General features: G+C 37.2%; 1 protein-coding gene across 1 annotated transcript in view; it reads right to left on the bottom strand.

Annotated features, from left to right (window-relative positions):
• Positions 1–1,120: 1,120 nt before the first annotated feature.
• OXCT1 (3-oxoacid CoA-transferase 1) overlaps positions 1,121–27,087 on the bottom strand; it is a 113,189-nt gene continuing 87,222 nt past the window's right edge. Inside the window, exons 14-17 of the mRNA XM_036225589.1 lie at positions 25,471–25,560; positions 14,172–14,252; positions 8,008–8,109; positions 1,121–3,020 (exon numbers count right to left, since the gene is read on the bottom strand). Coding sequence (XP_036081482.1) covers positions 2,979–3,020; positions 8,008–8,109; positions 14,172–14,252; positions 25,471–25,560 — 315 coding nt within the window. The 3' untranslated portion in view covers positions 1,121–2,978. The remainder of the gene's footprint in view (positions 3,021–8,007; positions 8,110–14,171; positions 14,253–25,470; positions 25,561–27,087) is intronic.

Raw genomic sequence — 27,087 nt, 5'->3', positions numbered from 1 at the left:
TGACACCTCATTTAAGGTAACTATAACCATGACAATCAAGCATATTTAACCTTCACAACCAAACATTTGTGTTTGATTGTGTCCTTGAGGGAAGGAGTTGTCTTATCAGTAGACATCACTCTCATGGGACTTGCTGTGTGGCCCATAAAGAATGTCTTTCGGTGATTTTACTCAAACTCATCTAAAATCATAAAAGTAGGAGACTTCAGGTATATGTTACACACATATCAGACTATACTGAAATTGTGCAGACTCTACTGAAATTGTAAGAGATAGAAGGCCTCTACCCACAACTTTCCTACCCACTGGTAATACCTACAAATGGTCTTACATGTGTTCTCTGGGCCTAGCTATAAGCAGTTTTGCTCATACTCTGAATAACTTCTAAAGAAAACCAGATTCTTCCTAGGACTAAAGAAATACAAACGCTGTTTGAGTTCACACTCTGGTTACAAGTGACAAAGGTCCTGATTAAGCAAAAAGGTTAGTTTGTGAGCTCATGTGTAAGCATAGCTGGAGGAAAATTGGCCTTTGGCACATCCAGAACCAGACATCCAAATATCATTAGGATGCTTCCTCCCTATAGCTCAATGTCTTTGTATTTCAGTTTCTTTCCTGCCAACTGGAGAGCTACCATAAGTGACATATCCTGGGCACACTCCCAATCCTTGGCCAGGGGGTAAGTCTGTTACCAAAGGGGTACCACAGGTGCTGAAAAAACTAGCACTAGAGCCAGTTCAAAATGCAAGCAAACTCAACACACCACTAGAACCACTAGAGCACCAATTAATGTACGTGTGTTCTAAAGGAACATTAGATAAAAGCAAATATATATATATAGTAACAATGAAGCCTGGGATAATCAACTTTTACAGACAAATGATTGGCTCTGACAAGGAGAAAAGTGCAGAATGCATTTGGGTAAAAATTTCATTTGTTCTTTCATAAAGAACAATATCTTTTCTTTGGTAAGATAAATAGAAAAGCAACAATTTGATTAGAAGTGGAAAAGTGTGCTGACTTTAATTGTTGGCCATTCTACCAATTTCTGTTGTATTATCCCCATGTGTAGTCATGCCATTCCCAAATGAGAAAATGAGAAAAAGGACAATCACACTGGTCTATATCAATCTGAAATATTTATTTTATTTCTTAATGCTTTTAGTATCCATGGCACTTTTTAATCAAGAATATAAAGTCATTTGCTTAGGCTTTACCATTTGAAGTTGGGAACGTTCTTAGAATCACATTATCTAAAAGTAACAGATTGGAGTAATGAGCAAGCAAGCTGGCAAATATAGCAACCATCAACAACACACATTTTTTCAAATCATAACTCTGACATAGATATATATTATTCTCTAGGCCTCGAAAATTCTAAGTGTCCATTTTACCAGTAATGGGAGAATATGCTTTTCAACCATGAGGCCACCCAGGAAGACTATTTTATATATGAAGTATGCATCACACACACACACACACACACACACACAAAAGCCTCTCTCCTCCAATACTGTGTGTGACACAACTATAGCTGCGTTTGAAGAGAAAGTGAGTTTCAGTGACAACCGTCACCTAAAAACATGCATAAATTTCTCTAACTGGTGTCAGAGGAATGACATAACACACTGTACTGTGCCTACCTCTGTCCAGAGCCTAGCTCTTTGGCCCGTCTTCAGGGTGTCTAGATTTTCACCCCCTGTTTGACACCCAGGATGCTTGGTCACCCCCTGGGCACCTGTTTGGTGCTGAGGATACCTCTGAAGAGAAGTTCCTTATAAAACCTAATCCATCATGTTTATTTTTTAACAATGAAAATTCACTCACTGCTCTTTAAATCCTGGATTTGCTCATCATTATTTCCCCTACTTGGATAGGGCTGAATTAAAAGTACTTTGTTCAACGAAGGAGCTGGGACAGAAGAAAGAAAACTGTTCTATAAAAAAAGGCATTCAATATTTAGAAACATTTCTAAGCAGAAAAAGAAACGCCTAAAAAGAAAGATTTAAAAAAACTCTGCTGTCATTGTGACTATGGATTCATGATAAATTATCCTCAGCTTTTCTCGGTTTAAGAGGAAGTATCGTTCAAATAGCCCACTGGTCCTCAATAACACAAAGATAGACTCTTAGGACCTTCTGGATACATACAAATACTGCAGTGTTTCAAAGTAGGAAAACTGACTAGATCAGTTAGGTTACAGCCCTCTTCCTATAATAAACCTTAGTCTTTGGCAAAGCACACATAATTGGTTGGTTTGTTTATAAAGGCAATCTTTTGGTAGGATATAAGCACCAACAGACTCTACATACTTTGCTCTTTTTCATGAACCAGTTAACAGGAACATCCCATAGAAATGTTTCTGTTTTCCTTCATGGGTATCTATTTAGTTACCAAAAGAGTGAGAGGAGAAGAGGTGTAATCACAAAATCAGAAACTTAAAAAGAAAAGTCAGAGGAGGTCAAAGGAAAAATAGTCATTAACTCAGCATTTCTACTAATCAAAATTCACATATATGTCATCTTTCAGGACTAGTGCAATGATGCCTTAGGTAGACTCAGGGGGAAGTTATTTTCCACTCTCGTTCTTTTTTTCTACATGTTAAGATTTCATTCATGGGTAAGGTACAACAATGAAACTCTTCCTACAGGTCCATTTCAACACAAACTGCACACAATTTAGGTACGTACCACAGAAGATGGAGAGAAATCCCATATGAGCAGCAACTATAAAGACAGACTTCTCAACACTTATAAAACAAATAAGATAATCATATATTATTTTTGTTTTTCATTAAAATGTCACGGCACACTTGTGAGAACAAAATATATATGACTGTATACAGAATAAGATGCTAGGGGAAAAAAATAGTCAAAAGTTGCTTGTTAAAAATACAATTGTGATTACTGATGATTACTGATGTCCTATGTGGTTAAAATTAAAAAGACACGGCTTGGGACAAATGTCTGTTCCACATTTCAAGTTGTGATCTGCTGCATTGGCATGAGTTTTGGTGAAACCTGACAAATGAAAGAGAACAAAATAACCAAATTATGAAAAAATCTCATGGCATAAACACCTTTCCTTTCAATTTCCAAAACCTGAATGAAAAAGGCAACAAGAAGTTTTTCCATGAACGTCACCTAGACTTTCCGCATTATTTTCCATTCTGAACCACCAAGACAGAGAACTCCTCTTCTGCTTACATTTTGTGTAGTTAGTAGTTCTCAACCATCTTGCATTATAGCTCCTAAATTAAGAATCATTAAGACTAGAACAAGGAGCAGAGGGGAGATAAAGCATCCAAATAACCAAGCTCTCTACTGAATGGATCCCTTAGCTCTGAGATTAATGCCTCTGAGACTTCATGCAAAACAGAGACACAGAGTAAGGAACATGTCTCAAAGTCCTAAAATAGGTTGTCGACTTATAGTTTTGTTAAGAGACAATTAATATAGTCTTTGGATTAACAAGATGCATGCTAATGAAGAGATGTATGGTCAATGATGAAGTTTTATCAGAAATTTCATAGTCAGAATGAAAATGATATTAAGGCAGCAAAAAGATTCCAAGTTATTATGAAAAGGAGCTAACGGCATTAAAAATGTTAAACGCTGACTATATTTATGCTCATTGTACAGAACGGCAAATACATTTCTAGGAGTCCTGAAGCAGAGCAAAATGAGGACAGGTCTACATTTAATGGTAGAGCTGGTGAAAGAAGAAACCTAAATGTAAGTGGTCTGGCTTCATTTTCACAGATCTTTCAAGGTATAATGCCAGGTACAGATTTCTTCATTCGATCTGGCAAATATCTGTCAAGTCCTAGTAAGTAACAGTCTCCATGGAATGCACAGTAGAGAATATTAAAATTTGTGATTCTTTATGAACCCCTCAAGGATCTGGTAATCAAAGTGGGCCTAACTAGTATTTTGCCATCCAGAATATTTTGTTAAATTAATGAATGAACAAATGAATGAATTAGTGGGTTAGATAAGCTTCAAAGAACTATAAGAAAGGTTACTAACAGGAGTTAAATCAGTATTAAAAATAGGAGTAGGCGATGTCCCCTTTTCTGTTTTTCTGTTAAAAGAATGACATGACCAAAATAAAAAGGATTGGTGTGATTTGGTATAGAGGTTAGAATAAACGAGACTTCATTCAGACTTGCCAGGTCCAAGAAAAGATATATAATAATAGACAAAATAGTAAACTTATAATAAATAGACAAAAGTCAGTTCACATTTCTGAAGCACAGAACTTTAACTTAATTGGAAAAAATAAAAGACATATGAACTCTGAGTGTTGAGAAAGTATATCCCATAAACAATCCATTTTCTTTTTTTAAACAGCACATCTATAGAAATAATTTAATAAAAGTTTTTCTTGTTTGAAACAAAATTTTAGTAGATTCTTTATAGAATTTCCTTTAAAAGAAAAATGGACACTTTAATTTCTTAAAATGTATCCTTTTTCTTGTCATGTTGGCCCTATTTTGAGTTCTTAATATCATTTATATCCTCAATGTGGAAACTGACTTTTAATAGAAGATGCAGCTTTCTATAGACTGACTTGGCCTCTCTATTTTTGTAATGAAAAACATCTACTAAAACATCATTTTTCATTCTGTTCCTGCACAGTCTCATCAACATTGAAAACCCATGCAATCTGAAGCAGATTATCCTGCCAAGGTGATCTACAGGCTAAGCACAAGTCTGTATGACCTCAGTGTAGAAGATAAGCCAATGATTTGTCTTCCCAGTCTAAGGAAAGCCCGAGAGTATACTGTTTAATTCTGGTATAATGCTAGTTCATAACAGATATTGGGAATACAAATTTATTGAACTTGGCAAAGAATGTCTGCAGCTGGCTTCTTTTAGATTCCATTGCAAACATATAATAAGCAGTATTCTTATTTAATTTTTTGCTACTGCTGGTTTAGGTGTATTTCTGCTTGGAAAATAAGACCAAGACCTTTGGGAGTAGGAACTGTACCAATTTGTTCTATTTCACTCACATTTCATAGCCTTCTGTGGGGAGCACGTATCCTATTTTGCTTAGCCATGTGGAAAAAAGCTCAGAAGTAAAGGCTCGCCCCTATGTGAAAGGCCTATGGTCTTCCAGGGTTTCCTGTAACTGGGAGGTAAAGTCCCTCTCACCTCTGGAGTTTCTACCTGAAAAGCCAGCTGTGGCTGTTCACAGGAGCCAAACCCAGCACACTAGCATTTACAATAACAGTAATAGTTTTACCTCTACCTGCCCAGCTCCTTTTTCTCTCTCAGGAGAGTCAGAACTCAATTCCCAAGAAATAGTCCAAAGTCCCTCTGTTTGTAAACAAGTATATTCTGAAGGAGAGTGATCATATGGAGCCACGTCTCTGTCCATTATGGGTTGGCTTCTCTTGCTGTGAACTATTCTTGACCAGAATCTTATTTGGGGAGTGTGGTGAAGGTTCCAGAAAAATAGTCAATACTTGCATTCCTATGACAAAACTTCTATAGACTCCTTTGGAGTTTCAGATGTATATCCCTTATGAGACTTCCTTACCAACTGAAAACAAAACTTTTAACTGACGTAAAATTATGAGTATAACTCATACATTCTTTTGGTTATTATAATTTTTTTTAAGAAGCTGCTTCAGCTGATACGTAAGAAACGATTTCTGAATTTTTTGATGTTGCTAACTGCACTGTGCTATACAGGAAAATCTTAATAATTCCTTTTTTAAATGTCAAATATTTTATTATAACCATCATATTTTAATACCCTGTAACCACAATTTTGTCATGTCCTTTTATCTGATGTTGCATATTTTGTGTTTTTCTTTGAAATTCTCAGTATTTTCTTAATCAGCTTATAACCACATTCTGTATTATTGCCCATTCACTTGCCCATATGCTTAGCTACATGGGATGTTTACCGACACATCTTCACAATTCCTTTGACCTAGGTTTTTACCTTGTTTTCTTTATTATGCAACAACCTGGCTATTTCCTTATAGACTGTTCGCTTCCAGCTATATAGTAAAGGCTGAGTAGGCTTTTTCTCAAACAGAAATCTTGAGTAACCTGTATATAGTCACATATGGAGGATTATACAGTCATGAACTACCTACAGTAATACTCACATGGAGTAGCTTGTGAATTATAACATAGAATACCTTCTGAATTATTAAATTAAAAAAATGTTATCCTCAACATAATTTTATTATTAAATGTAACCCAGCTATTAGGCAGAAAATTTTATTAGTCAGAGTACTCCAGTCCCTAGCCTTATAGAGAAACAATCCACAAGGTGTGATTTCATCTGTTGGGGTCTAAAGAGATGCCATTGATCATCAGATTCCGAAAAGCTAGTTCTTTTGTCAAGGTGATTCAGCTGTTACTGCACTTTTTTCATTTTCAGGACAACTTAGACATACAAATGAACATTTCACCCCTAGATCCTAATCTAGAGGAAACAGATTACACGGGGGTAGTACTATAATAAAAGAGGGACCATAAAAATATTTTTCAATGTATCAAGACATGGAAAGTAGCACTTAAAAAAAAAAAAACAATAAGAAAGCAGAACAGTAAATACTAAATATGCATCTTTTTCATTCCTGATTTATCTATATGACAAAAAAAGAAACAGTTCATGAGGAACTTGCTTTGTATATTGTTTTGCAGCAGAGAATTGAACATTCTGTGGATCTCAAAGATGCTACCTGCTGAAGAAGAGGTTAACTCATCCACATAGGGAAAAAATACGAGGAAAAGTTGATTAAGTAAGACTCATTTGCTTTTATCACTGGAGTAAGAAATTCTAAGTAAAGTATAGACAAATCTCATTTTTACCCCCTGAAGTTATTGAAAAGGTAATTGAAGATGTGCCTTTTGTGCAAGGTATTGCTGGCAGACTTCTTTTCTCCAAAGGGAAATTCAGAAAAGGTTAATAGACAAAGACCTTCATACAGTACCAGAAATGCTTATATGTGAATAATTAATTATGCAGCAAAATTGTTTTTACATAAATTTGTTTTTATGCTCTGATAGGTACCAGCCAAGCATGTAGTACCTAAGGAAGAAATGTATGACATATATGCATGATTTATCAAATAAGTTTTGTTAAATTACTTCTCCAGGAAGGGTAGCTGCAATGTTTCTTTTCATTATGAATATATTTCATTTTAATGAATAGATCTATTTATAAAAAGGTATGTGAGAAGCAAATTCTTTTCATTCATTTTTTAGGAGATGTTTCACCTTCAGTTTTGATTAACTTCAAATAGACTAGACCATCTTCTCACCCCCATTAGGTAGGTGATTGGTAATTTATAAACAAGCACTTATTATAAAGGGCAATTATTTGTATCACAGTTTCATTCTATTTGTTTTCAAAAGGGACCGGATATTTCTTAAATGATACTCTCCTGATGTGCTTTACTACTTTGTAAGTCAGGGTTCTCATGAACTAACCTTTTCTTCAAATGCAGGATATACTTATTTTATAATTACAATCTGGTGTTGTGTTGTCAGAAGTCTAACACCCTAATATCTTTAATGAGTAGAATAATCAGGCATGGAAGTTAATTGGAAAAAAAAAAAACCTCATAAGTCAAAGATGGATTTTTTAAAAAGGAATTATCAATTCTCAGTGTGTAGCTCACATTTTTCAGTTAATCAAGTTTAGCTCCAGCTGATATGTATCCCAAGAACAGAGGATTGCAAGCAACTTTACAGATAGTAGTTTAGAGTTCAAGCTTGACCTTCTGTTTCCAGAAGCTCCTGGTGTTTCCTCCCCTTCCTGTTTTTGGCTCCTGAGCCAAGCCCTGGTCCGTGAGTCAGAGCCTGCCCCTGCTCCCACCTGCTCTCCTCTGGAGGCCCCCCCTGCCTCTCACTCCCATTCTCTGCAAAGGTCAACTCCCAAAATGATCACAAATTAATGGTTCATGTCCTGTAAATACCCATTAATCAAGCTCGTGGTATAGGATAAGTGGCTGGATTTGTTCACAGGAACACTTACTGCAAAATCACACCCAGTGCACTTTTTTATGTCATCCACTGTCAGGCCTTCCCAGAGTTCAATCAGAGTCAGCCCTTTCTTGCTGTCCACGTCAAACACAGCCTGTCGGGGTTAAGAACATGACAATGACAATCGTTATCGCAGTATTTATTTTATAGCACAAAACAGGAACAAGCTTTCAAGTTCTCAAAGGAGAGACAAGACCCAGGACAAAAAAAACCCCTGAAAATCGGCAATGAAAAAATGTCAACCGTAACTATTATATTTTGGTGAGAATAAATGTCAATTCCCCAACTGGCAATTAGGTGTGGAGCACTACTGACGCCAGAAAATAAAGGGGTGCTGACTGCTGACGGCATCTGCTACTGTTATAACCAGTGTTTTTTAAACTGCTTTACTTTTGTTAAGTCTAAGACTTTTGGTTAGAATTCCAATTAGATGATTAATAATGGTTTGAAGAAAGGAAAGGATGAAGAAAAACAGGGAGAGAGAAGATATTTGAAAGATGAAAGTGCAGGGATAGGGAAAAAGCTGATCAGTGCTGCTGGGTAAAGAGTTACGGGAAACGAGAGAAGGCTCTGTTCAGGGGCTGGGAATAATTACAAAGGGTAGCTGTCCTGACTCTGAACGACCAACACGCCCCCACACTCCCGCCCAGGTAAATATTAAAACTTTCCCTGTAAGTCCTGTGAAAACACATAGGTCCAAGAGCATTAGAATCTTCCTCTGAAATAATATAAATCAAATGAAGATGCTTGTGTTTAGGACAAGCATGAGAAGGCTAACCTCACCCTGAACATTCCATTATAACATACTGGTCAGTAACACAAGGTGATGGTAGTGCCACTGGTCCAGCTTGACCTCTGCAGGTAGACTCAAGCTGTTGTATCTCGTCCAGGACACATGCTGTCACACTTAATTATATGACAACTTGAGTAGAAGAGAAGTAAAGCCACTTAATATAACTTCCCACTCAAGAATTCTTCAAAACATTTTTCTGAACTGGCCACTGGGGCTCTGCTTAGACACTTCCAGTGGCAGGAGGCTCCCTCATCTCGAGGTGGATTGTCTATTGATGGGACGCTCTTACCGTAAGAGTCAAAACTGCTTCCCTACGGCTTTAACTTGAAGGTTCTACAAGTTGTCCTCAGAGCAACAGGTACTGTTTCCTCTCTCAGTTTTCAGACTTAAATATGCTGCCCAGATCTCTCCTCTCCTGTGGATTGACCTTAAATTGGACCATTATTTGCAGGCTTAGAATCTTTATTTTCACCTAAACGGTCATTTTTAAACACTCTCCTGGTTAGGAGGAGGCTATTATGAAGACAGTGACATGTAAAGGAAAGAACCTTGGCTGTCAAGCGGGACTGGAATACCAGCCCTGCAGCACACTAGCAATACGATCTTTCATGATCCTATCCCTGCGTCTGCAGATGAATATCAGAACAAACAAACAAACAAACAAACAACAACAACAACAAAAACCACCCTGCTTCCCGAGATTGTTATACAGGACAAATAAAGTCACAAACATATTCTGAGGACCTGGCATCATGCCTGAGACATAGCAGGAGCATCACACAGGAATATTCTTTCCCCTTAATAGCTTAATTTATTGTCACTTGTGTGTGAACCCAAATCAAAACACCAAAGTGTTTATTTGTCTCCAGTTAATTGCTATTTCTCCCCAGAAGCAAAACATCCAGGAAACCAGTGATACTTGCATTCTTGTTTGATGAATTCACAGATAACACATTTTCATGTTTCTAAAAAAACCTTTTTCTTCCAGCAGAAATACATGTTTTGAGAAGGGAAATAAACGGTTATTTAGGAATTTCTACATGCTGCATTAGGTTATTTAATTTCAAAATGACAAAAAACTTTTAAACTACATTCTTTTCCTCTACAGAAAATGTGACTGGAGCACTATTCATACTGATTATCTCTTCTCTACATTATGAATAACTGTACATTTATCAAAATGGAACAAATCAAAGAAATAAAGCCTCTAAATTGTGTTATTAAGAACAAGCAGGGAAGAGATTTGGGGAGAAGGTAACTGTGGTATCATGAATATAAGACTTCAGAGATCAGGGAGATAACATTTATGGCAAATTGACTTACTGCTTTAAAAAAACCTTTTATTAATACCTTTATCAAACGGTAATTAGCTCTCAAGGTCATATACTGTAAAGCCAAGCATCAACTATTAAAAAGTGTAAAATTTTCTTTTGAAATATTTAGGAAGATTCCCATTTAGTGGTATAAACAAAAACCTGATCATAATGAAGGCTAAAACCTGAAAGCTATAATCATTCGACTACCAAGAACGATATTGCAACTACTTTATTTGTTTTACAGATGAATAAGTTAATTATTCCATCACCACCATAAAATGCTACATTATAGATAAAGCAGTTAATCATAGCCTAGGTGATGCTGGGGAAGGCATCTTTCATAACCTCATTCTAGCAACACGAAACTAGGAAATCAGGGTCAAAGCAGCTCCAAAGCCTCTTTCAAATGGCAAACTAATGGAATTTTCCTTAAGAGTTGAAAATGGAATTCTATTCCCTTATCTGCTTTGGCAAGCTGTACTCATTTACTGCCCTTAATGGCACTGCATTCTCATTCACTCATTAAACAGATGTCGATTGAGTGCCAACTAGTACAGAGTATACGGGTAAACATGTACTACTCTTTTCATTGAGGTCCCCAAAGTTCCATACTTAGCTGCCTTTTTTGCTTAACTCATTTTTGCTATGCAAGGTCATCTATAGTTAAGGTTCCAATTATCCCCATATGCTACTGACTTCTACAAGTCTTCCAATAGTGATTTCTCTTCTGAGCTCTAGATTCACATCTCCAATTGTGTATCAGAAACATCTGACCGGATATTAAGTTATTCAGGAATATCAAATTGAGAATGTCCAAACGTGAAACTATTTTTTCCCTGTCTCCACCCTTTCTCTTCCTACAGTCCTGGACTTCACTGAGGATACAACAGGTCGACCATCTCCTCTAGCCAGAAGACTTAGAAGTCACCTCTGCTTTAGCATCCATGTCTAATTCATCATTGAGTTAGGTGTTTATCTCCTAAATCTCTTTCAAATCTCTTTTCTTTTCCGTGGTTTAGGACCTTGACATTTCTGACCCAGGTCACTGACGGGGACTTCTAACTGGACTCTGTCTCATCTCTTCTCTCCCTACCCTATATCAAAGCTACAGTGCTCCTTCTAAAATACAAATCTAATCAGTTATGTCCCCAGCTACTGAAAATCATCAAAAGGCTCCCAAATGCCTTCCAGATAAAACCCAAATTTCTTAACAAGGCATCCACATTCCTTCATAACTTGGCCCCTCGCTATCTTTTCAACTTTAGCCTTGACTCTGACCATGCCTTCAATCTACACTGTTCCCCTTTCACGTCCTTATGTAGCCTATGTTTTCTTAATTCCTCTATGACTCTGCCTATATTTTTCCCTAAGCCTAGAAAGGCTTCTTTGGTCTTAGTCTCACTTATAAAACTCCTACTTAACTTTCAAGTCATCAATCAATCTATCAGTTTTCATGTCAAGAAAAATATAGTACAAGCATTCACTGTGTATGGGCAAGCACCATGCTGAGTGTTGAATAAACAATGATGAGCGAGATAGTCAGAGCTTAGAGGTTATGTCAATACAGTGGTCAGTGCTAAAGCAGGGTTAAGTACTTGCATTCAGAGAAACACCCAGAAGATTTGGGGAGGGATAGGAAAGAGTTTCCAGAGAATGAAATATATAGCTGGGACATAAAAGATGAGCAGGAATTAAGCCAGATGGATGGGAGTGGGAAGAACATGCCAAGGAGAAGGACAGGTTGTAGAAAGTACCCAAAGAACATGGTGGAGGGAATGCAACATAGTTCACAGCATTCTAGCATGGCTGAAGTGGGGAGAATGTAAGAAAGCAAGACACTGAAACTAGAGGAGAAAAGGTACAAACTGTGAAATGCCTTACAAAACACGTTAAAAGTTTATATTCGACACCATCTAGAAGCTTTCTTTGACACTCTTTGCAGGCTGTTAAGCAGTCTTTCTCAATGTTCCTAACTCAGCACCTGGCAGGTATTCCATGACGGCCTTTGACGTCTACCCCTCCTGAACATACTCCCTGGGAGCAGAGACTGTCCTCCGCCTTTCTGTAGCCTACTGTTGGGAATAGTCTGGTTCAGAGAAGATGCTCACAAAATGCTTAGTAATGAATGAACAACTAAAACAACAATGTGGATGGAGAGAAAGGGTATAAAGATTTTTTAAAATGGAATTAAAGTTAAATAAATAAATTTTATCATAAGAAAATGTTAGTATTGGATGATAAATGCCAAAATGAATGGTGGATCACCAGGAATGAAATCATGAAGGCTAAGATGGTCAGAAACCTCTTCATGATGAAGGTGGAAACTGTATTTGGCTTACAGGATGGGTGGGATTTGGGGAGGCAGAGTGGAATGGGAGGTACAGCAGGCAAAAGCACTGTACTGGTGAGAACAAGAGAAGGGCTCATACACATGGAAATAGGGAGTGGGAAGTGAGTATACTTGGGAGAAGTGGAGATGGGGGGACAATGTTGCTGGCATTATTCTTACAAGCTCTATCACGTTATTGAAGAAAACAGGATCAAGGACTGCTTAGTCTTTATTTTCAAAGTCCAGCTGACCCTTGAACAACACAGGAGATTAGAGGCACTGACTCCCATGCAGCTGAAAATATAAAAGTAACTTTTGACTCCCCAAAACTTTGTTAATACAGCTTATTATTGACTGGAAGCTTACTGCTAACATAAACAGCTGATTAACACATACTTTATATGTTACATGTATTGTATAGTGTATTCTTAACAATAAAGTAAGCTAGAGAAAAGAAAATGTTATTAAGAAAATCATAAGGAAGAAGAAATACATTTACTGTACATTGAAAAAATCTGCATATAAATGGACCCACGTAGTTCAAACCCATGTTGTTCAAGAGTCCACTGTAATGGACCCCTTTCAACAAGTCCTGTCCATTGATCTGGCGGGGTTCCAGAAGTGGTTAAGACTAGAGGAATAATTGGTGAGATAAAATATTCTGCCCTTTTATTTGCTTGTTCTTCTCTGTAAGTCATCTTTACTAAATTCCACACAAACAGTGATAGGAAAAGGCACCATTTAGAACAAGAGAATGCTCCTTAAAACATGGCTTCTGCAAAGCACTACGAACCTCCTAACATATGTTAAAGGGCTACTTTAGGGTGCTTATTACCAGCTTAACGAGGATTAGAGAACCAGATTCATGCAAAGAAATACTACTGCAGCTCCTGGCAAAAGAAACAGCATCCTTAACAGAAAACAAATAAACGAACATACCCTGATATAGGTAATTTTGTTTCGTGGTTTCATCAAGACACTGAATCAAGAAAATAAAACCCTCCTAGATCACTTAGGAGAATTTTGTCATTCTAGCACCCAAGGTTCAAATCTAGGTCAGAAGGGAGACTGGAGGCAACTGCCAGTGATGCTTTTCTGACCTGAACAGCTTTCAGTTGTACCACTGGCCAACATTTCCTATCAGAGAAGAAATCTAGAGAGGTAGAGAGGCACTAACATGACTGATGTATTCTGAAGTCCACTTTATAAGAGGGCTGAAAGCATGCAAGAACCATTGAATAGATTTCTGGATTCACTATGAGACCTGTACTGTAATTTGCACCCAAATGATTAAAACCCAATTATCATTAGTTTTTGAAAATGAAATCCACCAATTTGTACTTGTGATTTGGGAAAGCAAAGAAGAAAGGTAGAAATAATAAATATATTCTTAACTTTATATATATCATTCATTTTAATAGTCCAAGCATAAGGACCATTAAAACTTTTCTTTGACTATATCACACTGTCAAAATTACCAAGGACAGTAGTTCAGTTTTGTGTATATATGTATATTTCCAGACTAGTGTATTAAGACTTCTACATTTTGAGACATTAAATTGATGAATCTGCCTATTCGGTCTACCCACGGATTAAATTAGTCCTATGATTACAATGCAACACACTTTCAGAAGGTAACAAAAAAAATTCTGGAAATGCTTATAAGTAAAAAACGTGGTTTTAGACACTAGAGGAAATAAAAAGAGAAGGCACTTTACCTTTTCGGTAATGATGCGGTCGACACACTGCTTTCCAGTTAATGGTAATGTACATTTCTCCATGATTTTATGTGTATGTTTCTGTTTTAAAAAAAGAAACATCAAAAAGAGTAGTTAGATACCAATTTTTATTTAGAATTGCTATAACTATTGGGGAAACAGGAACTATCAGAGAAATTGTCTCCCAGGTATAGGCTCTTGCAAAATCTTTGCAGTCATGCTTTTACCTTCTTTCAGAAGGCAGCTTCTGTCCCTAAAATAATTTAGGGGAATGCCTAATGAATAGCCAAAGGTATCGGTGATTTAGCTGGGAAACACCCTACCACAAATTTGACCTCTCAAGCTTCAGTCCTTACATCATGGAATGAGACATTTCACTTCTACTACCCTGCTTATTTTTCTCTTCTAGGGAATGGTCTCCTTGACAAACATGAGCTATTATTTACCAAGAGTAGGAAGCATACATGTAATGCAAATGCATAATATCCCTCTTTAAAAAATTTATTTTATTTGGTAAAAAATCAATATGTATACAGAAAACAGCTGTTTTTACCTCCCTTCCATACCCTTAGACCTTCTCTCAAGAGGAATCAATTGCAATTTTTTTAAGCATTTTCTTTTGTATTTCCATACATTTTCTTTTTACCTCTACATTTAAAAATATGTTGGGCGTGCTATTTTTTTCTTAATTAATCAATTTGAACATTACCTACTAACTTTTCATTGGGCCATATGAAGACTTAACTCACTTAAAAACCTCCATCCTCCACCATCTTCAGTTCTCCCAGGATAGCTAAGTCACAACTTGTAGGTAACTCTATAGTCAGAATTCACATCACAGTGACGAAATGACCATGTAAAACTGTTCACTGCTGGGCCAGGCAGTGTAGTAAATTGTGATTATATTCACTTTCTTATACAGCTATTTGCTTTTCCTAGAATTTGTTTGAGCCTCAGTTTGCTCATTGGTAAAGTGTGTGAACTGGCCTAAATCCACATTTTTTTTTTTCAAAATTTCCTTTAGTCATAGTACCCTTTCTTCAAACATAAAATAAAAGAGGGGTTAAGTGTGGAAAGCAAGTGTTCATCCATTAACTCCCTGCCCCCAACTCTTCCCCCCAGGTGGCCTCTGAGGCACATGTGTGAGGCATAGTTGAAATATTAGCTCTGATGATCTGATTTTCAGATCATTTCCTCTGATTATGATTAAGCTCCTTTCTAAGTATCAAGCACCAGGAATCCCAATTAACATTTTCCTTGAGGCTGAAGGCTGACCTACCACATTCTCGATCTTTTATTAAAAATGGCAAAATGCTTCTATTGCTTCTTTTTTGGATTTCATAGCTCCACATATGATATCATCATCTTTAGCCATTTCAGTGTTTATCCTACCAGAAGGTACAGCTGGTTTATATCTGTCTCAAAACTGCTGTCAGGCCTAGTGTATGACCGGAGGTAAGAAATTTCAGATAACTGGGTTTAATTAAGAAGATTGAACTCCTTATGAACTTGCCAACTTACCAACACATCAGTAATTAAAAGGTTTTAGTGTACTTAACCCAGTGCATGGCATAAAAGGCATTCATTTTGTTGTTGTTTTTGTTTTTTTAAAATAAATAAATGGGATGGAAAAGGGAAGTCTATCGGGAACCTTGGATGAATTTTTTAAAAAGACAGACTCTCTTTAATTTAGTCAAAACTAGTACTAAATACATATAAAGTGGATAGACATTATTATACCTTTAATAACAGTTATGTGCTTCAGGATCTTATTGTATAAGAAAATTTATAGCTGTAGAAATAAAATGTCATTTCACTTCACTTTTAATGATCTATTCTCCCTCCCAGATTTCAAATGAAGTTTATACGTGCCATAAAGTCTTAATTAAAGAGCTGAAATTAATGATGCGTATTCGAACTTTTACATTTGTCAAGTCTCCTTACCTTTAATATAGCTGAAATAAGGCATGTCACAATGAATATTCTAGGTCTGCACATGAACAAAGTGAAGAATCTGTGGGCCTCTGAAGAACATTTTCTGCAGTAAGTGCTTACTTTGGTCTCATTATTTGAGCAAGATCTACATCCAGCGTGAAAGCAGCCACTTGGATTTTAATGAACAACCAACTTCGTTTCAGGAATCGGGAATTCCAACTGACACAATTAACTGTGTCCTACCAATAGAGACCCTTTCTAGACCATTTTCTATAGAGTGTAGTGTAAGCGGTCCAGAGCGTGGGCTGGAGCCAAAGGACCTTGGTGGAAAGTCTGACTCTGCTCCACACTAGCCGGCGACGTTCCTGTGCTTCCCCCTCTGCCTCACCTCACCGGGTTATGCTAAGGCCTCGATGAGACAGATGCAAATGCCCAGCACTCAGCAAGTACTCAATAAATGTTAGGTAGTACTGTTTATACAACTTATACTTAACATTTCTACAATCTACCAGGAAGTCTTTAGGAGATCTTAAGTCCCTCTGTGAAGTTGGACATATAATTACATAGGAAATGGCCTAAACACAATTCCCGAGACCCACAAAACTAATGAAACCACAGTACATATTTGACGGCGAACCATATGGTTGGCCTAGAAAACTGGCATCAAGTGTATTCTTGCAGTGAGAACAATGTAGCTAGATGATTCCATTCACATTTAGCTCCAAGACATAACACAGACCAAGGAGAAAGAGAAAATGAAATGCAGGAAGATTAAAGAATGTCACAATTTCAATATTCGACAATAGGTTAGCTATGAAGCCAAAATATGACAAACTCCCACTTTAGTGCTCTATTCTAACCATGCTGGGCTGAGCCTTACAATGTGGTATGGCAGCTGCATAGATTAATGATTCACAAAGGAGGAACAATTACTGAGTTTTTAGCGTTTAAAAATAAATCCAAAAGAAGAGACGCAGTGTAGTGTGGAAGCAAAGAACACTACATTAGAAGTTCGAAGACCTAGTTTTTCATCCTAACTCTGCCATGTAATAGGCACTTGACCCCTTCGGTGCTTTGTGCTATCGTTTTCTTTTCAACCGCCTTGTCTTCCTTTCTTGATCTCCGAAAGAGTTAGATGAAATGCTGTGCCAGTACAATAAACTAGGAGGGGTCGAATCCACATGCAAAAATCTAGGGTTAGTGGGGTCTTGTTCATCCTCATCATTTTGTTTCTTTCTTTCCCCACAAAGAAATGTCAGAAGAGACAGAGGAATGGATATAAAATGTAATGTTAAAACTGCTTTGACTCTTCCCGAGCACTCCTGATTTCAATATGCCCTTATTTGCAAACTTGATCATAACATTAGTCAATAGCCAAATCTTTGTTCCACCTGCTTCTCCAGCTTTTCTCTTTTTTCCCCTTCATTGTTTAAAAGCTTCATGCAAAACCTACGAGTTCACCATTTTGCTTTTAAATAACTCAGGGTCTTACTACTTTCTATTATTTGCTTCGTGATGATCTCAATTTAATTCTTTAGATATGTGTGAAATCCTGGGCCTAAATTCTTCAGTACAAGACAACTCTGGTTAAATGATAACAGATTCCCTTGTTATCATTACAATAAGCTTCATGTTATCACAATAAACTTAATCCCAAATAATAAGCTCTCTTTTTCATACCATGATTTTTGCATTTGATGTCAACATTTCTTTCACCTGAGGCAACAGAGCACTTATGTAAGATTTTGCTTTACGTAAAACATACTTTATGCCCATATTTTCTGCTAAGTGCTTCTTAAATGTGGCTATAAAATATTTCTTCTTTCAGATACCTTCTTTGGGAATGCCCTAATGATCAGCTACAGAGAAGGCCAATTCTAGAAGCTGGCTATTTCTTAAGGGACCAAGTCTTTAAGCCTCTGCCCATGCTGCCTGAAACACACACTACCATGTCCTGCATTGTGTCACATTCAAATGGCAACACCCTGCCTATTTTTCAAGACTCGGCTCAGGTGTCATCTTCTCTGGAGAAACTATCTCCAACATCCCACATCCAGTGCCTCCATTCCAGTATCCCAGGGACATGCTCAATCTGGTGCACCCCTTAGGTGCCCCTGTGCTCCCTTCACTTACCACACATGCTATAATTGTTGACCTCCCTTCACCACCGACCCTCCACCAGATTCTGAGTTCATTGAATGCTAAGGCAATTTATCTTTGTATCTACAGCAAGGAGCAGAGCACTAGGCAATAAATGTCGTCGGAATATTACATTTCTGAATCAAGGAACTCTAACAGAGTTGGAGTTGTAAAATAGCACGTGACAGAGTGCTATGGACCAGCTGACACTGCTTTCTAGTCCCAAGATATATATTTGTACACTCTCAACATCTCTGAGGTCTCTAGGAGAAATGACAGCTAGTAGAAGTGCATGAAGGGGCTTACGAGACTTTGGAGATAGATAAAGGCATGATCGAAAGGAAAAGCAAAGATATCTTAAGACTGCACTATGAAACAGAGGTTTAGAAGAGGAAAAACAGAGTGAATTGTAGTTATTGTGGCTCTTTTGCCTGCTCTCTCCTAAAGCTTCAAATATTGCATTAATCTGCTGAAAAGAGGGGCTACAAAGGTTGAACTTGGCAAGAGAATTTTCAGTGGCACTGAAAATTTTCAACGGCACTTTGGTAGCAAAACAGAAACTATTATAGGTCTCTCTTTGGGCTTTCCAAAATACCATGAAAGAAGCTTAAATGTCACTGCCACTTGAGTCTTCCTTCCTCCTACTGGTCTCAATGCTTAAAACCAAGTGAAACAGCTTCTATGCGTGTGTGTGTGTGTGTCAAATCATTATGATGATTGATGTAGTATATAGAAAAGAAAAATGGGATCTTCTAAATGAAGAAAATCAAGGTACAAAGAATACAAGGACAAGATGATGATGATATTACTCACACTGAGTTTATCTTCATGGGATATTTTTGGCCTTTACATAGCACCTATTCAATAGGGATTCCAACAGTCCACATAGGACCTCAGTGGAAAGACTCAGCTAGCTCTGAGGTGAACAACTGCTATTATAAATGGTTTTTATGATGCAGATGTAATAACAGTTTGTGATTACATGCACATTCTCAAGAGGAAAACTCCCCAAATGAGACGATACATATAGCAAGCCACTTCCCTGAAAACAGTCTTCAGGGCTGTGAGATCTTAGAATAGAAGGTCATATTTCTTTAATATAATAACAAAAAAAATCTTTATAATGGCCTTTTGTTTTCTTTTGAAAGATTGCATCTTATGATCTCTAGCCTCAAGATTGCAGAGCCCAGGAATTAATAGGAATTATTTTCTCTTTCCATTCATGAATTGTTGTGGTATCTTAGAAACCTTCTCTTAGCATCAGTTTTCCCTTTAACAACTGTGGATACTCAGCCATAGAATTTAAAGTTATTAGTTTAATTAAATTCTATATGACATCTTAAAGAGCTTTATTGTTATTGGACTACGTTCTACTTTTTCTTTTTTCCATTACGTCATATTTTTGCAGGCATTTCTAACAGTAAGGGAGAAAGAAAAAAGCTGAAGCATGTAAGGATTTGTATATTTACAAATTAAAGTAATTATTTTTCCAAATAGATTCAGCCACAAAATAGTCTTATTAACAAATTATAAAATATTGACTATATAAATGGAAAATTCAACTAGTTGAAACTATATTAATTATGAATTATACTGACAAAGGAATACTTTTAAAAAAAAAATCTGGGGATACTTTTCAATGTTGTTGAAAATTACCTCAAAAATATTTCCTAGAAATAATTTTTAAAAAAATCTTTCATTTTTTTGGCTTTCAGTAATACATTTGGTCCAAAAGAAATAGAATTAATAAATTTCATCTACTTTTTGTAATTCCTATCCACAAAAAGCAAAGACAAGGAAAATAGCATTCAAGATTTCTGACACCTTCTTTCACTATTAGACACATTAGATTTAATAAAAATATTATTCAGGAAGATTTGTTCTCGACTTTTCATAACAGTATAATTGTGATTCTTTTTATGCCTTCAGAATCCAAACCTCCTACTGTAATAAAAATAAAACCTAAACTGATTTTAGAAAGAGAGCTCTCATGTATGTTCTCTAAAATAGGTACCTAAGCTTTGCTTCTTTCCAATAAATGACAACTATGACTAAATTTCTTTGCTTTTATGCTCCGAAAGTGATACCCTTAGGAATACATTTCCAGTACTCAACAATGAGAACAAAACACTTTCCTTTACTTTGTTAGTGGTGATGGTACTTGCCAGACAGAAAAGTTTAGTAAAAGAAAATGGAGGCCCAGATGCTGGATACGTGGATTCTTGATTGCCTTTTGCTCATAATTTTTCACTTAAATTTTATCAGAATATTTAACCTCTATGGAATTTGGTTTGTCTTTTAAAGGGAAACGATAAGACCTTTCTCACAAGAGTACTGTTACAATACATGGCGGCAGTAAACATTTAACTGCTTGGAAAAAGTTAAAAGTTCCCTATATGTTAAAAGTCTTTGTGTTATTTGAAGAATTAATCAGTTTAACGAGTATTTATTGAGTCCTAATGTACATCAAGTATGATTCTCTTCAGCTGTTATGACAGATGCATGAGCCCCTGCCCTCACGGAACTTACATTCTAGTGAAGAAGAGGGATGAAGGATCATCATGAGTGGGGAGACTTTTGTTTTATATAATAGAGAAGTCAGCTTAAGCTTCTCTGTTGTTTTGAGCAGAGACCTGAGTGAGCTGAGGGAGCAAGCCATGTGGGTGTCTGAGGAGGAACATTCCAGGCAGAGCGAATGACAATGCAAAGGCCCCACAGCAGGAGGATGCATGGAATGTACCAGAAACTTACAGGGACGGAGTATGGCTGGAACTCAGAGGTCACAAGGGAGAATGGCAGTAGATGGAATCAGAGAGATAGTGGGGTTGGAGTCAGCTGACCGTGAAGGGCTTTAGAGATAATGGCAAGGACTTTGAGGTTAAATTTTGGTGACATGGAAAGCCATGGAGGATTTCTAAGATGAAGAAGTGATATGATTGATTTATATTTTTAAAAAATCATTCTGGCCACTGTGTGGAGAACACACTGTGGGGTGTGTGTGTGTGTGTGTGTGTATGTGTGTGTGTGTGTTTCCATCCAACTCTTAACTCTTCTCCCCTTTGACAACAGAGACCTAATTGTAAATCCCTCGGTGTGCACTGCCTTCCTACACCCCAGTGTCCATTCCCTCGACCTGCAACACTCTAGTCCCTGCCAAACTCTGGCCTGTCCTTCAGATCTCCACGTGAATGTTACATCCTACAGGAAGCTTCCTTATAAAGAAATTGGATGCTTGACTCTGTGTACTGCGCTTTGTACACTTTTCTATTTTAAGTATTGATTTTTATGACTCTATCCCCATGAGACTCTGAGCTGCTTAAAGGACTATGTTTTTCCATTTATTTATTTCCTCAGATCCTATCATGGTGCCTGGCATATGGTGCCTGGTCCTCAATGAATATTTTATGCCTGCATAAACAAGTAAATTAACATACTTATATAAGATAATTCTGCCAAATTTCAAGAGAAAGCATCAAAGACTATTCACTTGGGCATTCATAATATCTAGAGATGGAGAGCACTAAGCCAGCAAATCCATAAAGTGCTGGCTCTCTTATATATGATTATATAGAGGTAAGAGGGAGCCAGATAAAAATGGAAAGGGAACAGAATAAAGAAACAACAGGATGCATTTGCGGAGATCCTAGAACTGAAAGTCCAAGATCAAGAATGTGGTAGGCTACTGGGAGCTGATGACAAAAGGCTAGTGGACTAAAGTAAACTAAGTAGTGAGGACTTAATCTAGCTTTAGTTTTAGATTGGTTACTCTGGCAATGGTGTACCTAATTGCCAGGAAGGAGAGTCAGTTTGGCAGTAAGGGAATCTTTTGGACACTGCAAAAGTGATCCATGCAGATGTGAGAAGAACTTAAACAAGGAGAGCAGAAATATGCAGGAGGGAGCAGATTACAGGGGTATTGTGGATGCAGTATTCACCATGCTTGGTACAGGGGTGGGGCAAAAGTATCATGGGTTACTTTCCAGGTGGAGGGTGGGAGATCACATCTCTAGCTGGACTAAGCAGGAGGACAAGGATTTTTAGGGGAAATGATAATGAATTCACTATGTATGTGTTACAGTTGAGGTGGGTCTGGAACAACCAAGTGGATTTGTCTAATAAGGAAGAAACACAGTTCTAGAGCTCATCAGAGAATTCCATGTGGAATTCCAGTATGAAAATAAGGATTAGGGAGCCACCGAGTGAAAAATATTTAGATAACACCCAAGAAAGGTATAGATGGTGAGAAGTAGAGAGAGCCGAGGATAGAGTTATGGGGAGTCCTGGCGGGAACATATAAAGAAGAGGACTGGGCACCCAGGGATCCAGGTTGGTGGGGCAGCTCTGTAAGCCTAGGAATATGGTTCACAACTTTGGGGTCAAGGCTACTGCGCCAGTTAAGCCTTTTTTCTCAGATGGTCAGAAGGGGCACAAAGAAAGCCTGGTGAGATTGGTTTTAAGGACAGGACTCAGAAATTATAAATGCGGCAAATGCTCAAATCCCACTGATTCAAACTTGGTCACATGGATGCATCTACATGCAAGGAAGTCTGGGAAATGTAGTCTATCACTGGGCTCGTATGTGCCCAGGCAAAACTTGGAGGATTTTAATACAAAAAGGAAGAAGGAGAGATAGATACTAAGGGGCACAATTTGATTCTCAGATTGTTTTCTTTCTTGTAAGTATTTGCTGAGACTTATCTCTCCAAAGTAAGAACAGCTTTGATCAGTCAAAATGAGAAAAGAAAAAGATGTAAATCTGAAACCTGAAGCTTAAGAAAAAACAGCAGGTGCTGCAGAGGTAGCTCTGGTATGGTATGGTGAACAGAGCCTGCACCAAACTGAGTGAGAGCCCTAGCTCTTCCACGTATCCAGACAAGTTTCTTACCTGCCTACATCCCAGTCTTACTTCAGAAGGTCACTGAGACAGTAATGAGATTCAGCATGTACAATGCCAAGCACAGGGCCTTGTATCTAGTAAAGACTGAAACTACTACTCATTCTGTTTCTTTCTTCCCATTTTTAGAGGGCAGAAGGAGGACATACCAAGAGGTGAACAGAAGCTCAAGAAACAAGGTGGCTGGACACCAAAAAAAACTTTGCCTTCTTTGCAATTTTGGCTGAAACCCTGATGTCAAAAGTTAAATGAAAATCATGCTGTATGACTTCTCTCTCTCTCTTATCTCCTTTCCAGCCCCTACCAATCTTTAGCCAAAGTAAAAGACACAGAAAAAAAGTAGTGAGCTCCTCATGTTGCCTTGCGCTGGGCCAGTAACAATGAGTCCAGATGAACAATATATAGTAGCAACCACACATTCTGGGACCAAGGGTAAAAAGTAAAGTGGCAAGAAGAGAAATCTCTTTTGGTTAGTTTTCAAGGATATCTAACTATGAGGTATGAATAAATCACTATTATTATTTTAATCATGAAAATATTTTTGTTAGTTTATTTGAATGAAAGTATTCAGGGAAAAATACCTAACTTTAATTCTGGTCTAAAACTCAATGCATTTGCCTGCTGAGAGAAGAAAGAGGAGAAATGGTAAAAATATCTGGCTTCTGTGAAAAGCTTTAATAAGGGATTTCTGATCAGAAATTTGAAGTGCGATTTCTTTTCTTCTATCAAAAATTCCAGCTGAGGAGAAAGAAAAAATTTTGAGGGGGCGGGCGGGGAGAGAATTTGCTAAATACAGGCTTAATGTTTTGAAAACGAATGCACAGAAATAATCTGAAATAAGTCAGATTTCAGTGCCTATGCATCAACATTAAAGTAACAACAAAAGGAAAGTTGGAATGAGTTTTGCCCAAATAGACATTATGTTCCAGAAAAGATTTGGACTTGATTTGCATGCTTGGCATCCATTTGCTTCTGAAATGAAGTATTTGAATGCTTTTGCAAGGCATCTCTCAGAAGTCACCTGTGTTGGTTTCATTCCCACTGTTTCATATTTATGCTCTACTGCTCACTTTCCACTATTTATGAAACAATTTATGATAATTTCATTTATTAGTTTTAACAACAAAACTGTTGCATCGCAAACAGCACTCTGCAACAGAACGCCCCCATGGGAAGCAAGTCAGATCCACATCTTCCAGCTCCATGCTCTCCCACAATGCTGCATTGTTAAATAAAAACAGGGCCAATGAACTACCACTCCTACTCAAAATAGCACGTCTCAAGGTGTGAACAGGTTGATTTTGTTTTGAAACTAAGAATTATAGAGAATAAAGGAGAATGAACAAAGGGCACAGAAAATAAAGAGGGTGCCACTCAATACCAATTTTCAAATCATCAGAAGCTCATGAATTCAGGTCAGGAAGGCAATTAAGCTCAGGTAATTCAAAGAAATGGACCCGAGAATAAGGAAGAAAGTTACACTGACAGCTCTGCAGTCAGAAGACTGGGCTTTAGAGTCAGAGACCACTCCCAGGTCCAGTCTCAGCTTTCCTAGTTATGTGACCTCAGGCAAGTACTTAACCTGTCTGAAACTGTTTCTGGACCATAAAAGATACCTATAATGAAGTTCAGGTACCCGTTTACACAAACACAAGTGCTTCGTGTGCTGTTGGCACTCAGTAAGCTCAATAAATGGAAGCTGTTGCCAATAATCATCATCATTAAATGAAAGTTCTATGAGGTCAACAATTTTTGTCTAGTTTTGGTCTCTGCCAAATCCTAGTAGTGCCTAGCACATAATAGGCACACAATAAGTATTTGATAATTTATTAAAATAAAAGTATACTTTTCAGAATAAGGATGCTTGCTATATTACCAAGTCCACAATTTTCTCACACCTTCTCGAAATGGCACCTCACAGCCTTGGTAAAAGGCAATACTGTCCATTTGAAAGTAACTTCATTATATTAAAAATATGTATTCTGTTGTTTTCATTTTTCACACAAGCAATAACCACTATAATCATCTTTAAATCTGAATCGACACATCTGCCTTGACATCTTTTCACTGCATTTGAAGACATTATAGCTCTTACTTTTAATGTGTACCCAAGGCAAATAATCAAAGCATGCCTTGATGTTGGCTTCACACAAAGTAAAACAACTATTCAGCTAAATCATAATAGATAACTGCCTTTATTTGTCATCTTTTTCTCAAAAACATAAATGATATCAACTTGAATAGCCAGAGAAAACACTAAAAACCACAGTCATGTGACCTGGTGTACAGGATTTTGGTATATTGTGAAATTCCAAAAGTGGCACACATTACCTTTGTGGAATGCTGCATGGTAATCACCACTCTGGTTTTGATACTGGACACTAGATCCATAGCACCCCCCATTCCCTTCAACATCTGCCCCTGCAAAACAGAAGCAGAAAATTAGAAGTAATTTTCTATCTTCCACCTCTTTAGTACGTGGCAGAACAAAATTAACTTGTAAAAATAAGCTACTGGAATAATCAATGAGAAAAAAAAAATCATTGACCTTTATTGCTTAGTATGTGTTTACAATGTTTACATTGTAAATGTAATTTTTACAACCTTAATATTCTGCTCTTCTATTATTCTATAGTTAAAGAATAAGTTCAGGATAAATACTATAATGTCACTTTTACTCAATGTGGCTAACATTATTTTGTTGATGACATATTAGCATCAAGACAGTTAGTAGATAAGAAAAATCACAAGAATCTTTCCAAAGTTCTGACACATTAGTATTATTATAAAAACATTAGATTGAAGATTACATGTCCCCGACATCCATTTCTTTCTTTTAAAACACATCATCGACACCATCGAGTCTTCAATTACAGACCCTTTCTAAAGTGCTCTCCTGCAGGTAATAATGCCATTAGGTAGTCAGCTGAGGCACTAACATTGTTTCCCTAGTAATGATTAATATTAAAGGTAGGTCTGTCTTTCTAAAACTTGACATTTCTCTTGCTCTTAGAAAGACAAGCCAAAACAAAATGAAAAGCATATTCCTGTTCATCAACAAACAAACAAACAGTAGAAGAATTCAGGATCTTTTAACCATCACCATTCTATTTACCAACCGGCTTCTACATACCACACTCTAAATAATTCCCACTGTCTATTCTGTCTCTTGGTTACAGAGTTTTAAAAAAAAGAAAGTATTTCCAGAGAAGATGAAATAAATTCTTACTCAGGTATATTGAAGAGAAACGTTTTATAACATTGAAACCTCCTTAAAACTTTATTTAATTTTTTTTTAATCTGAATCCTCTTGCTGATTTGACAGTAAACTCTTACAGGGCTCTTGGCTCCCTTCCCATAATTTCACAGCTACGAGATTAGGCAATGCACTCATACCTGGCTTTAAAACACAGTCTCAATCCCCTGGTTTCAAAAACGACATGGCATGAACATGAACCAAATGGGTATTATGAAGGAACAGAGCAAGCAGTCAGCATGTTATCATGGTTTGGAGTCTGCCACTACATAAGATGGGTAGCAAATGGCAATGGGTGGGAGGGTGGGGAGCAGGAAAGAGTAGAAGGTACAAAATGAGTCTGTCTCCAGGCATGTAAGTTTGAAGTTAATCAGAATACCTATGTGGAAATGTGTGATTTTATACTTCTATAAGCTATGCCTTTATCATTAGTCAGCTGCAATTCTACTGAGGCACCGGGTCACGATATTTCTGTAGTCAACACTGATACCTCAATGTGTGAAGTATAGATAAGTAAGAGATGAAAGCAATAAATGTCTATTATAAATTCTAATACTATGAAGTTTAAGATTTTTAAAGCTTCAAAAGACACTAAAGCAAGTTCATTTTAAAGCATCTCAATCTACTGTGGTAAGAACGTCCAGCTAGTCTCAGCTTCTAGATCGTGTCCCTGGACAGACAGACTCTGAAGG

Source organism: Rousettus aegyptiacus, unplaced genomic scaffold (genome assembly GCF_014176215.1).
Source record: "Rousettus aegyptiacus isolate mRouAeg1 unplaced genomic scaffold, mRouAeg1.p scaffold_m13_p_8, whole genome shotgun sequence".
Classification (NCBI taxonomy): domain Eukaryota; kingdom Metazoa; phylum Chordata; class Mammalia; order Chiroptera; family Pteropodidae; genus Rousettus; species Rousettus aegyptiacus.
Note: the sequence above shows the minus strand (reverse complement) of the source record. Positions and strands in the feature narration are given on the sequence as shown.